We start from the raw sequence: 13,983 nt of genomic DNA, 5'->3' as shown, positions 1-13,983 counted from the left end.
TGCCCTCCTACGGCCTCCTCCACGTCTCCTGATGTACTGGCCTGTCTCCTGGTAGCGCCTCCATGCTCTGGACACTACGCTGACAGACACAGCAAACCTTCTTGCCGCAGCTCGCATTGATGTGCCATCCTGGATGAGCTGCACTACCTGAGCCACTTGTGTGGGTTGTAGACTCCGTCTCATGCTACCACTAGAGTGAAAGCACCGCCAGCATTCAAAAGTGACCAAAACATCAGCCAGGAAGCATAGGAACTGAGAAGTGGTCTGTGGTCACCACCTGCAGAACCACTCCTCTATTGGGGGTGTCTTGCTAATTGCCTATAATTTCCACCTGTTGTCTATTCTATTTGCACAACAGCATGTGAAATTGATTGTCAATCAGTGTTGCTGGACAGTTTGATTTCACAGGAGTGTGATTGACTTGGAGTTACATTGTGTTGTTTAAGTGTTCCCTTTATCTTTTTGAGCAGTGTATAATGCTGCCTTCCACATATTGAGGTCAAAGTAGAGGCCAGTTCTGACCATGAGGATATTCGGCAGGAGCAGTGTCTTGCACTTGTAGGCCTATATAATGAATGAAAAATTAGTCAAAAGGAAAATTGCAGTGTGGACATGAGATCATAATACTTGCATATTGCCTTGTTCTTTACATTTATAAATACACCTCTTAGCCCTAATGTCATCTGACCAATTATTTTCTGTCATGTCAGCAACATGGTAAACATTTAAAGGGCCAAATCATAAGGTTGTCACAGGGCACTTTTCATATTAAGCAGGTCCAGGCTGTAGCCTGCTTGTTTAAAGTAGTAAACATGTCACAAGACTACTGTTCAACCATGTGAAAACAATATATTTATGTCTTCTGAACCGAACTTTAATTCTGAGAAATTAACTGATGTCATGAGGGCCATCTCTGATCCTACAAATATTCAAACAGACAAATCCAAACCGTTTCAGTGCAAACTCCAACTACTCCAGCGGACTCACTGGTCAGAGTCATGTCAGTGTTATTTAACCATCTCACAAGTCCACCATAAGGGGCTTTACAATATGTCAAGTGTACAATACCCTGTATCCTTAGGTGTTTGATTCAGATAAGTAGAAGCCCTTTTACAGGGAAACTTCAGTAAGAACAGGATGGAGCCCTCTTCCAGGACAGACATGTAGTAGATTGAGTGTACAATAGGCCAACCTAGTAAAATTATAATCTGCAATGTTTTTTTGCCATCCTGAGTGTCCGTTCACCTTTGTGTACTTTTAGCGGGGTGTCTTCAGATGGCTTATAGGAACACCGACTTAAGCACATTTCCAAACAATTTGTTTCATCACTATTATAGTACATCAGACTACACTGTTAATAGTTTGTAATCCATCTGATCAATAGTCAATACCCACATCTGACTTCACATCCCATCCTTTTTCTATGTCTGCATTGAGGCCAGCTTTTTACAGAAGTATTGTGAGGACCTCAAGTCAGAGTCTCCCAGCCTCGACTTTGACCACTCCCCCCCCAAAAATCAGTTTCTTGTGCATCCCAAGTTAAGTACAATGCAATGATTGATACATAGCACAGAGTGCATTCAAAGCTTTTGCAAAGCAGACCTGATACGCCCAAATCTTTAACTGAGGTTATAGCTTCCAGCCTTCAACTGAACTGTAGAAGGATGAGTCACTAGGCTGCGGCCAAGGAGTCTGTCCAACTAAACCCCCGGCTGAACTGCAAGATTTATTCGACTCACGATGAGTTTAACAGAATCTCATTGCTTCAGACATCAAACCAAAACACAGCAGAACTTGTGTCTTGTGTTTAGAAAGGCAACGGCACAAGGGGAATTGAATCAAGGACCAAAGTAGACAAGTTTGTTGTGTAGTTTCATTTGATTTATTGGACATTAGCATACAGTCTGTCAATCTGTGGCTGGAAGAAAGCTTTGAGCTCAGCCCTCTTGGCCTTCAGAGTGGGAGTTAACAGACCGTTTTCAATGGTGAACTGCTCTGGGTGGAGATAAACATCCTTCACCTGCATCAGGAAGAAGAGGAGCAGGGGAGAGTGCAGATTGAACACAAGATTATGTTCAAGATGCAAACTAAAAAAAAAAGTACAACTTCTAAACAAAGTTTTTGGACTTCTATTTATTCAAACTCTACGTACTGCTGGAGTAATATAGTGGGTGTGTAAATTGAGGAGGGGAAATGACCAGTCTGAAATCTTGTCTTGACGAGAGACAGTTCTTTCAACAAAAACAATTTTCAAACACTAGAGGGTGACCTGAGACAGGCTTAGTGAAATGTGGAGCACCAGAAAATCTGAGTTCAAATGTTGACCTCTGAAAGAGTTGCCATTACCTGCTCAAAGGACTTTAGTCCTGCTTCTTTGCCCAGAGTGACCATGTCTGAAAGAATGGCTTTCTTGATTTCCTGTTTTTAAAAAAAACGCACTGTTAGCATTCCAATAAAACATTCACCTGAACTCAAAATCAAACACTGCTCTACATACACACATTCTCTCTCTCTCATTTCACAGCAAGCAGCTGTTTTTTTTTTTTAATGTTAATGAAATTTACTGCAGATCTTCCATTCTGGAGTGTGGGTGGAGGAGCACACGCACACACAGTAAGGGTAGGAAACATTACTGTGTTTTTGCAGAGTTCTTCAATGGAGCCTTGGCACCCCAGATTGTTGGCAAAACCTGGCAGGACCTCAGGATCAGGGACAACAATGGCAACCAGGAAGGACTACAGACAGAAGATCAGAATGATTGAGTGTATGCGCACCCCCCACCCCCACCCCCCAGTATTTATCATACCTGTAGACTGTCTCCATGCACAAATACTTGGGCAACAGCTCCACTATGTACATACACATTCTCAATCTTCTCTGGTGCTATGTACTCCCCTTGAGCCAGCTTGAAGATGTTCTTCTTCCGGTCAATAATCTTAAGAACTCCACTCTTCACAAAACAGTCAGGATACAAGTATAACTTGGATTATTTGTTCTTATACAAGTCAAGTATCTTTAAAAGGCTGATAATTTCCGGTGTTGTGGAATTGAGCACCTTGGACAATGACCACACATTTGTTGCCCCATTAAGTGTTAAATACCATGTCTCACTGAAATGTGAAATTTCAGTGCGCTTTTGTTTAGACAAGATTAAAAAGATCTAACACTCCAGGAAGTTACTACTCCTGGCCAAGAAATTGTCCAGCACGTAACACTAGGCCAGCTGCTACTTTCCCACACTTCTGTTCTTTGTGCTAAACCAACCATCTTCTTGCTCCAACTTCATTTTGGACAGATGGGCTCATTCTCGTCCTGTTAGATAAAATAATGCTCACATTTCTAAAACACCTCTAAGACTGCAGCACTTCATCTTAGTTAATCCAAACAAACTAGTGATCCCAAGCAAGAGTAAATTACCCGGTTTATCATTTACATTTATTAATTTAGCTGACGCTTTTATCCAAAGCGACTTACAATTGCTATATATGTTAGAGGTTGCACACCTCTGGAGCAACTAGGGGTTAAGTGTCTTGCTCTGGGACACAATGGATAAGTGGGAATCGAACCCTGGTCTCCCACACCAAAGGCAAGCATCTTATGTGCCATCACCATCCCTCATCAAAACCAGTATCAGTTATGAAACCCTATGATTCCACCTCAAATCCCTTTCATTAAACACTACTTGAACACATGGTCTTGATTCTTACCGGAAGCCATTTTCCAATGTCCCCAGTGTGGAGCCAACCGTCTTTATCCAAGGTCTCTGCAGTCTTCTCTGGGTCTTTCAAGTACCCCTTGAACACATTACTACCCTTGATGCAGACCTGGAAAGACCACCAACAATACATCAGACCTTGCAAACATTACATATTCCTAAAGTTTATACATGTGGGCAAGTATAATCTATGGTCTCTAAACTAAACCGTGATCTTTTAACTCAAATCCTAGAACAAGCTTTTACCTTCAGAATTTGAGAATAGTCATGTTTAAGTTCTCTTTAGTATTAAAGTAATCCAGTGATGGACTTTATATCCAAGGCCACATTGAACAGAACCTGCTTGTAGCTTAAAAAAAAAAAAAAAAAGTTTTAAAAAGTGCCATTTTGCCAAAGTGTAAACAATATAAAGCAACGGGGCTCAAGTTGTAGCCCACAGCACTATTCACCAAATCTGTGGCATTATACTTCCTGTTTATAGTGCTGCCCCCCCCCCACACACACTTTATGAACTTACCTCCCCTTCTCCATTTGAAGCAAAGTAGTTCATTTCTTCAACATCCTCCAACTTCACAACATTACAAGGCAGAGGTACGCCAACATGCCCTGTGGTAAAAGATCAGGTATAGATACTTGCTTTTGGCCACAATGTAAAACTTAAGTACATTACTTGAGTAAATGTGCTCAGTTACTTCCATTACCATGAGGGCAGGTCTACATTAAAAAAAGTCAATGTGAGGCAGTTTGTGTCCTTAGAACTACATACCAGAGGAGGCATCTCCTGGCATGGTGAAGGTGCAGCCAGCTGTGCACTCCGTCTGTCCATATGCCTCAAAGATCTAAGAGTGCCAATTAAATAAGAGTGCAGCCCGGTTATCATGACATGAGGCAGTCAATGCCAGCTGGACCTGGTAGTGAAATATACTCCCCAAATACAAGCGTTTGTGTCATTTAGCTGCAAACCCCTCAGAGTTTACCATGGTTCAAATATCGTACAGGACTGTTTTATAAGTTTGGCAGTGTTGACCCAGTTTCTCAAGATCCCAGAGAAGTCATTCTAAAAAGGAGGTGTGAGGGGAAAGTAAAAGATTTCTGGAAGTGTCATTGAAGGTCAAGTAAACACGACCCAACACCACATTCTCATGTCAAGAGATTACCTGGTTTTGGAAAACAGACAAGCAGCAGAGGGGATAAATGTTTATTACCTGGCAACCCAGAGCAGCCCTGAGGAAGTTGAGCACAGAGGGAGATATGGGTGCTGCTCCTGTCACCATGATCCGCACTCGTCCCCCCAGAGACTCCTACAGCCAAGATTAAGCATGTTCATGTCCAGAGACTTTGTTTCTAATATCATAATTGTGTTTGTTGGAACAGACGTGGTACCTGGACTTTGTGGAAGATGAGCTTGTCCCATATGCTGTTGTTCCTGATGATGCCCTCCCTCACTTCAGCATATTTCCTCTCCACAGCAAAGTTCAGCAGCCATTTCTTGAAAGGAGATTTAGCTCCACTCTGAACCTAGTAACAGGATTTTTGAACACAGCATTGGAAATATGCAGGAAGTGCAGGGGTTGATGTTTAAGGCAGAATGAGAGGAAAGAGGGGGCTGTTGCGTCTGACAAATGACTAACTTTGTCATAGACACGGTTGAGAAGTCGAGGCACTACTGGGAAAACGGTAGGCTGCAGGGTTTTCATATCATCTGGCAGCAGTCTGATGTCACCCTGGAAGAATCCCACCTTGGCCCCAACACCATACATCACCGTCTACAAGAAGCAGACAAAGTAGTCTTTACAAAACACTTTCAAGAGATCCTTACAGGTCTCATTTATAAATACAAGGACTGTAAGTGCTTTTATGATGTGATCGTAGTAGAGTCTGGACCTCACCTGTACAACTCTCTCGAACATGTGTGCTAAAGGCAGGAATGAAATGCTGACATCCTGAGTATTTGGAACAACTGACGTCTGTGGGATGCACAAAGGCTATGTTGGCAACAGTCTATGGCATATGCACTCATTTAAAACAAAATTACATCTAATGGTCATTTATAGATACCTCAAAGGCTTTGAGGACACCTGCAGCATCAGATACCACATTCTCATGGGTCAACATTGCTCCTTTGGGGTTTCCTGAGAGAGAATATATTTTACTTTACTGGTAATACCTTGGAAAGAAGTAGCCATTTATAAAAATTTAACTGACAAAACAAGGTGGTGCTTTGAGCTAAATGCCAACATTAGGATCCTAACATGCTCACAACATCGTGAGGTTTTACATGATTGGGTGAAACACATTTTGACTAGAAGACTGCTAGAGGAAGAGTCAGGATCAAAGCAGTTATACATCCTGTGCAACAAATTTTATGGTAATCTTTCCACATTTGAGCCATTTCACTCAAGTGTCAGCTTAATGGTGGTGCAAAAGCAAAAATCAGGGGATCACCAAAGTTATGAATCATCCTCTTTGGATCATGAATGTCTAAACTACAGGATGGATTGCCAATAAACAGCTAGATAGACTTCAGTCTGGACTAGAGTGGTGTCCCGACTATCTTAGCCCAATGTGGCTAAAAACTAATTTGACCATGGCTGCTCTTATTGTGATTATATGGCTCATTCTGTGAAGTCACATGTAAGATTCAAACATGGAGGAATCAGATTGTTCTTAGTAATTTAATGAAGTCAGTCTACTTTTTACAATTCATAAAATGTAAAACCCTGCAGATGAAATAAATCCCAGAAAGTGTAAAATCACCTGTAGTGCCACTGGTGAAACAAACAATACTGAGGTCTTCTGGCTTTGGTGGCTACAGGGATATGAAAATCAGCATATCAGAACAGCATGCAGCTTGTTAAATCTCAAATTTGTTACATGAAAATGTCAAACTTACAACTGGATTTTGAAGATTACTTTTCCCCAGAGCCTGGAATACAAACCCACATCATGTTTCCAGTTATGACTGAGCCTCTAACAGTATTATTTCCAAGTACAGAACTAATTGTTTATGAAGCCAGGATAAACACAAGCAATGACTCCCCAGTAAGTATGTTCAGCATGCAATACCTCCACATCCTGCATGGACACAATGTCCACCCCACACTTGGTTCCTCGCTCGACTAACTCAGAGTTGAAAGGGTCCATGATGATGATAGTTTTGAGAACTGGAGTCTGGCCTTTCTCCCGGGACTGCAGCAGTGTTTCTGCTTTGCTTTGGTTGTCACAAAGCACTGTGGTGATGTCCGCTGAAAGAAAACGTGATATTTTACCAGTTAAATATGCAGTACAATAGTAGCGAAAGTTGACAGTGTTGTATAAGCCAAGCAGCTGCACTAGATTAAAGTCCATTTGTTGACACCATGTTGTAATCAGTAAGATTCAGAGTAAAAGACGGGATTTATAAAAAACGCACAACAAGCCGCACTGCGAACAGCAGACACACTGTAGTCATGCTCTTTGTCTTGTGACAGATTGTCCAGAAGTGATCAGATACAAGCAAAATGAAGCACAGATTGAAGGAGCGGGTGTGATAAATACAGAGTCCAGTAACTCTAATCCCTGTAGGGACCGGTGTCAAGGGGTCTAATCTATTCTCACTTAATTATCAGCATTAGAGTGCGAGAGAAGCTCCAGTTACCTTGGTCGATAATGAACTCAAGAGCCTCAGGACCCAGGGTGTCGTACAGGGGAACCGCTACCATGGAGTAGGTGTAACAGGCCAGCTCACCAATAATCCACTGCAAGTGAGACCGCATTCACAGTATGTTGTTCAAGCTAAAAAATGCTTCACCCAGTTACCCCTCTGAGTAGTGCCCACACTTACCTCAGGTCTATTCTGAGCAAAGATGCCAATGAAAGTGTCACTGTTTGGCTTCAAACCCTTATGGATAAGTCCTGATCCCAGGTGCTCTGCTCTATCAGATACCTTCATAGAGGGGAAGTGAAGTGGAGTAAAAGGTCACCTGGAATTCCCAGTAGTTTGATATTTTTCTCCCTCCAATGTTGAATTTCATGCCATTTTACCTGTTTGTACTTCAGCCACTGGAATGGCCTTCCTGGTTTTCTGTAGCCCAAGCAAGGTCCATTGCCTGCAGATGAAAAATGAGTACACGTATTAGAATAGTTTTAAGATAAAGCTGCACAGCAACACATTTAGGGGTTTCAGCTCACCACTGACAAAAAAGGGAACAGTGTTATTTAACACAAAGAGGCTCATTTCCAGACATTTTACCGTGTCTTTTATTGCATATAAGCTACAGCTAGCAAACTGTTTGCTTAGTATATGGGAAAGCATATGTTGTTTAATCTGTTTATGATCTAGTATAGCAAGTCAAGCTGGAAGATTCAGTGTTAAGTTACTTCATACATGTCCTTGACACATCTAGACAATTTTTCCTGGAGAGATTTGTCAGCCCATTTCTTAGCTGGGCACAGTGACTTCACGGTCCAGCAACAGAACAGTCTGGCAAATAACCCCCAATAACAGGCAAGATCTGACAAGGCAATTAGTGATATGGTTGGGTACATTTCTGTTGTTCGACAGACCATTAGTTATTTAGCCCCATTTCCAGTCTTCATGCTAACAGGGTACAGTTAAATGCCCTGCATCCAACTGTACCCTGGCTGTAGCTTCATAATTCAATTGTGAATGGGTGGGCAGCCATCTGCCTCAACCCCCTCGGTTGGGGGTGAGGGGGAGAAAAAGTGCATGAGAGAGCCATAAAGAGGATAGAGGGATGAGGATAGGGGGGGTGCAGCCTACACAGTACACAGGTACAGACAGTAAAGGTAGTGTTGGTACCATAGACTGTAGTCTGTGTGTTTGGACATGATACACGTACCACAGAAATTTCATACATGTAGGTGAAACTTAGTCCAGGGGCTGTTCTGTAGGGGGTGCCACCCCCATGTGTGAAACAATATGAAATTTCGCCACTCCTGAATTTTGTGCAAAGTTTGGTAAATTTGAGTACGTTTAGGCCCCCCCCCCCCAAATTGAGGTTACTTTATATAAAAAAAAACAAACCTTCAATTTCAACAGGGACCTTGCACAGTTCGTGCTTGGGCCAAGTCCTTTGTCTGATGCAATTAGGTCATTAGTAATTTTCACCAGTGCTGTCTGTGCTATGATGCACTCTAAATCCTGACAATATCCACAAACAAACTATTGCTCTGTAGAGGGTCACAGCTGTTTGCAACTACTTTCTCAAGGATCTTTGAGAGAAATTGAAGGTTGGATATAAGTCTATAGTTGACCAAAAACCCTGGATCAAGGTTGGCTTTTTCAGAAGGGCTTCAATTACAGCTACTTAAAGTACTGTGGTACATAACTTGTTGATAAAGCCAAATTGATCAATTGCTGACTAAGGGTAAAACCTCTATAAGCAGCCTAGTCAGGATGGGATCTAATATGCAGGCTGATGGTTTAGAGGGAGAGATTATTAAAGTTAGTCCATAAAGATTGAAGGAAGCAAAGCAGTCTAAACCTCTAGTTTTACAGCCGTTTCAAAAGGTTCCTACGTTCAGAGATAAGTCTGTGCCAGCTGAGGGCAGGTCTTCGTGAATTTTGTTTCTAATAGCATTACGAGGGCCTTCCTGTGCATTTTAAGACCATCTTGCCAAATTAAATGTGAATTTTCCAGTTTGGTGGAACACCAATTCGCCTCAAGTTTCCGCTTTAGTTTGAGATTTTCAGTGTTATACCATGGAGCTTATCTGTTTTGTTTTTTTAGAGTCGAGTGTCGCAGTGAGCCTACAGCACTATCATGATAGATTTGGGAGGGACTGAAATTAGCATAGGAGTCCGTTACTTTGTGACTTGATAATGAATTAAAAGCTGGTTGAATCACATCCTTAAATTTAGCTACAGCACTATGAAATCCCCTACAATAATTATCAGTTTTAAGGATTAAAGTTTATTAAAAACCTCTGCAAATTAAGAATAGAGTGTATGGACCAGGTCCTTTGTACGCCAATAGAATTGGTCGCAGTGATTTCCAACTTGGGCGTGAGAGACTAAGAACAAGGCTTTCAAATGAGTTAATTTAGTTTAGGTTTAGAGACGATTAGTAGGCTTGAGTTGAAGATAGCTGCAACTCCAGCTCCTTGGACTGTGCCTCAAGGAATGCGAGTATATGAATGGGAGGAGTGGATTATTTAGGCCAACATTCTCCATCATCCTGCCAGGTTTCAGTAATATTAAAATCTGATATTCATTTACACCTTTTAGAAGAGATCTGGTGTAAGAAACCAGATTTAATTCTCCTATTCTTTTGCACTTGTTTCAATTTTTATGCACAGCTCCTCTTCTGTTTACCTTTGATTTAAATAATTATAATAGTCGGGGGACAGACACAGTCACTATGGGGTTTTGACTAGGTAACTCCTGAAATGGAGGAGCAGAGAAGTGTGTTAGATTGTGACTCTGCCTCTTGGTCTCAACTCTGGACTGTCAGATTTGGTCATTTAAACTTGGCCAGATTTCTAGATATAAGAGCCGCTCCAAGTGGGATGAATACTGTCTCTCGGAATCAGATCTTCCCCAGAAAGTCTGCCAATAATCTACAAAACCAGTTTTGACACCACCTTGACAACTAGCAGCATGTCACCACTGGTCAATTTTGGCACAGGTGCAGAGAAAACTACAGTGTCTGACATGGTTTGTGTATGTACACACTGATTCAACATTAATCTTACAGACTTCCAGTTGGCGTAACCGGGAGTCATTACTACTGACGTTAACAATCTTACTGTATTTATCCTTAGCCAGCAGTTTCAAATAAGACTCATGTTGCCCACTCTGGCCCCAGGGATGCACTTAACTATGGCCGCTGGTGTCGCCTACTTTACGTTTCTTAAGATGGGGCTGCCAATAAACCGTAGGTTTCTCAGTGTGTGTCGCTGAGTGGGGAAAATCCATTAGAAATGTGAACAGGTTGGTGGTGACACGTAGGCTTTGAATGCTTACGACCATTCCTGTTTCAGACAGTCACCCTGTCAACCTTTCCAGGCTGCTCAGGAGATGCTGCAGGACAGCTAGCAGAGGCCAACTCAGGTCGGTCCGCACCCACTACCTGGGGCTGGCTAGCTACAGTAGCTAACAACTGGGCTATCATGGTGCTGAGCCAGACTTCAGGCCTCACCTCCATGTCTACAAATAAACTAGACTTGTTACATGTACCGTCACCGCTGAAGGAGGCAAAAGGAGTAACGCTAGCTGCTAAGCTACAGGCACCAACAGCTAAGTACGGTAGCGTTCGCTGCTGAAACTTTCAAAAACTGATATTTAACGAGTCGCTAAAATATGGAAAAAACTGAGTGTTTAGAGGACAGTTAGCTGCTGTAATGACAAATCTAACAGGTATTTAGTGAGCGCAGTAAGACACGCTACCAACATACAAGCACCGGAAACAGAAGTGAGTAAATACGCTTTTTACAGCATGTCTGCTTCAATTTCAGCTTGACATTTGAGTAGTGTTAATCTTCTGTTTAACCCTTGACAAGAAAGCGAATAAATGTCACAACTATTCTAGTTGAAAGTCAGCTGTATACCAATTGTACTATGAAAAAATGTCCGTTCATATTGCCGTGCACATTTTACCTAACCTTACGTTAAACACTCAATGACCAAAATGCACCATTTAACAATAAGCATTTTCTTGTTTATACTATGGCAATGACTTGCATAAGTTTCATAAACTGTTACCATTGAAATTTAGACAATAATGACAGGCCAGTAGCATGAAGGACAGTAGCCCATCCTGTGAGAGTCATCAATAAGAGGTCATCACCTGAAACTCTCAGACCCCTCTGAAAAATCTCGTAGATTGTCTTGGCATCAGCATAGTAATACGATACGATGTTGTTGTTATCCTCAAGCAATGCACTCTTCCTTGCTCCATCCTGAGGACATCAAGCAGAATCACTCAAGAACAGCAGTCTTGCCCATCACTGATAAACTGTTCAATACTGTATGCTGTACTGTTCATGTCATACTGAACATTCATAAATGCACCCAATTCCTGCCTGTTCTATGATAGAAGCCCATGGTTCCTGTGGTATGCATGCATTTTAGACTAATGAAACTACGAAACGACGACTTGACACTATACCTTGATGCCCAGAGTTTGGCAGTTCAGATCAATGGGGATCCGGACGGGACTGGGCCGCGTATTGAGGTAAAACAGGGTAGCAGCTGCCAGGGCAAACAGGGAGATGATGGCCGGGGCCGGGAGAGGGGAGAACAGCAACTGGAAAAGGAAGTCCATGGTGCTGCGATGCAATAAAGTTGACATATATTAAGTTTTAGCATTTTAAAATGGGCTCACTAGTTAAATATAATAAGTTCGGCCTAAAAGTTGCCCTTACTTAAGATAGTCCTATTATGCAATTCTATGCTCTTTGACACTGCTCTTGATATTGTCTCAGTAATAACTTTAGGTCAAAGTCAACATGACTTGTGCAACAGTTCATAACTCAAGGTAGTGTTCAACCCATGAATGCTTAAAACATTACAATGCATACAGTTGTAGTAAGCTTAGCACAATATTTACATATTGCCCTCATTGACAACACTTAACCGTTGTGTCATCAGTTTGACCTATGTGTGACATATTGGGTCATGTGTCAATTGTAAACTCAAGGTCAATTTTACGAGAACATACCATAAGTAATAGGGAACAAGGTAGTTTTACAGAGTTTAAAGTTAACATGGTAATTAACAAAAAAAAACACCTCATTTTAATAGTGAATCAATATGCATGTGGTGGCAAAACAGGTTGACCATCTTTAAACACCAATTTGTTAAATTCATCATTTATAAATATAGACCCAGTACAATAAGATTAAAGTTACCAGTGCTGAAGCAAAAGTCACTCTGGCTAACCTACCTGCAGTTGGGCCTCTCAGGTGTTCCGCTCCCAGCTGATGAGCAGGTATGTGTGGTGTGTGCACAGCAGATCCTCTTCCACTGCTCTAAAGGGTGAATGAGATTAAAAAAAAAACAAAAAAAACCCCACAGTGCAGCAGAAGGAACCTTTGAACCTTGGCCATCACTTCCACTGATAAAAACCCTATGAGTAGAGATGCCAAAACTGTTCCGGGATGTATGTCATAATTAAAGTGTGTAATGTGCATTGCATTAAGTTGCTTAACCATCAGCTCTATCAGCTAACAATTCATTTGAATTTATTCCAGATAGATAAACTTAACACTCAATGTCAGAGGACAAGATGCTACAGCTGATGAAAGGTCAGTCTTATCTGCTTGTTTATTATGTTCAAAGTCCTTACATAACAGAACCTGAATGCACAAATACACAATACAAAAAAATTCTCTCCAACTACAGCAACTACTCTAATTAAATAACCTTAAGGTCAGCCTGTGGACCTTGGAAGTTTTGAGATTCTTAAAATGTTACAGAAATTCTTTAAGCTCAGATTTGCGCCATTGTTTCCCCTCTGTAGAATCCAATCAGCCAAAGACTGAATATTTGTTGATTAGAATGAAGATAGTAGGGGTAGATGTGAATACGCCAAAACACTATTAACTGTGAAAAGATGCTACAATATATCTGTAATATAATGCAGTGTGATTCTCCACAAACTATATCTAAAATTAAATCCGCCACCTCTTTAAAACCCTTTCAAATACTGATCACAACTTTCTCCAATAAGTCTTTTGTGAAACTGTCAAACTTGCATTGGACTAATTTTAAGAGCAGAGTTAAGACTGGCCCAACGCTTCAGAGAGGATACATAAAGACAGCAGAATGACTCCTATGTTGGTTATATTTGCTAACGTCAGCCAACATAACAATAAGGCTGTAACAAAACCACTCAGTTTTTATTTGTTTAACGGTGCATTTCCTGCATGTGAGGTTTACTTTTCATTTGTAAGAGGAAGACTGGTATTTTCTCTTTAAAAAGTTACATACTAGCTTTGTGGCTTGCAAAGCCTGAATAATAAAGTTCTCAGATAAGTAATTTTGTTCAAGTCTAATAACCTTAAAAGACATTTAACTGAATGACAAATTACATTTTGACAAACATTTCTACAATCCATACTATATTTCATTAGCAAAGAATAATCACAGTGCTAAACTTCAAACATGTTATCTTGTGTTAATGATTTAATTCTGCTGGACAGAGAGCTAAAGGTAAAGGTTCATTAGGAGAAGCCTTGAAAGTTTACCTGGTGGGATTAGAAGAGGTAGTCTAGGGCCAGGCTGAGCAGGGGTCCTCTGGGGAAAAGCAGCTGAAGCCAACAAC

At 41.3% G+C, this 13,983-nt stretch overlaps 1 protein-coding gene across 1 annotated transcript; it reads right to left on the bottom strand.

Annotated features, from left to right (window-relative positions):
* Window positions 1-1,859: 1,859 nt before the first annotated feature.
* Window positions 1,860-13,983, bottom strand: acsl5 (acyl-CoA synthetase long chain family member 5). The gene is made up of 22 exons (XM_046068276.1): window positions 13,907-13,983; window positions 12,604-12,688; window positions 11,827-11,986; window positions 11,506-11,617; window positions 7,739-7,803; window positions 7,539-7,640; window positions 7,353-7,452; window positions 6,782-6,960; window positions 6,609-6,641; window positions 6,473-6,524; window positions 5,774-5,847; window positions 5,605-5,682; window positions 5,347-5,481; window positions 5,099-5,233; window positions 4,921-5,016; window positions 4,482-4,554; window positions 4,233-4,321; window positions 3,708-3,824; window positions 2,807-2,950; window positions 2,634-2,735; window positions 2,347-2,418; window positions 1,860-2,020 (listed from the first exon to the last, which is right to left on the bottom strand). The coding sequence occupies exons 3-22, from the start codon at window positions 11,980-11,982 to the stop codon at window positions 1,883-1,885; spliced, it is 2,052 nt and encodes a 683-aa protein (XP_045924232.1). The 5' UTR covers window positions 11,983-11,986; window positions 12,604-12,688; window positions 13,907-13,983; the 3' UTR covers window positions 1,860-1,882.

Source organism: Micropterus dolomieu, linkage group LG14 (assembly GCF_021292245.1).
Source record: "Micropterus dolomieu isolate WLL.071019.BEF.003 ecotype Adirondacks linkage group LG14, ASM2129224v1, whole genome shotgun sequence".
NCBI lineage: Eukaryota > Metazoa > Chordata > Actinopteri > Centrarchiformes > Centrarchidae > Micropterus > Micropterus dolomieu.
The sequence above is the reverse complement of the archived record's forward strand: the minus strand, read 5'-3'. Positions and strand labels throughout refer to the sequence as shown.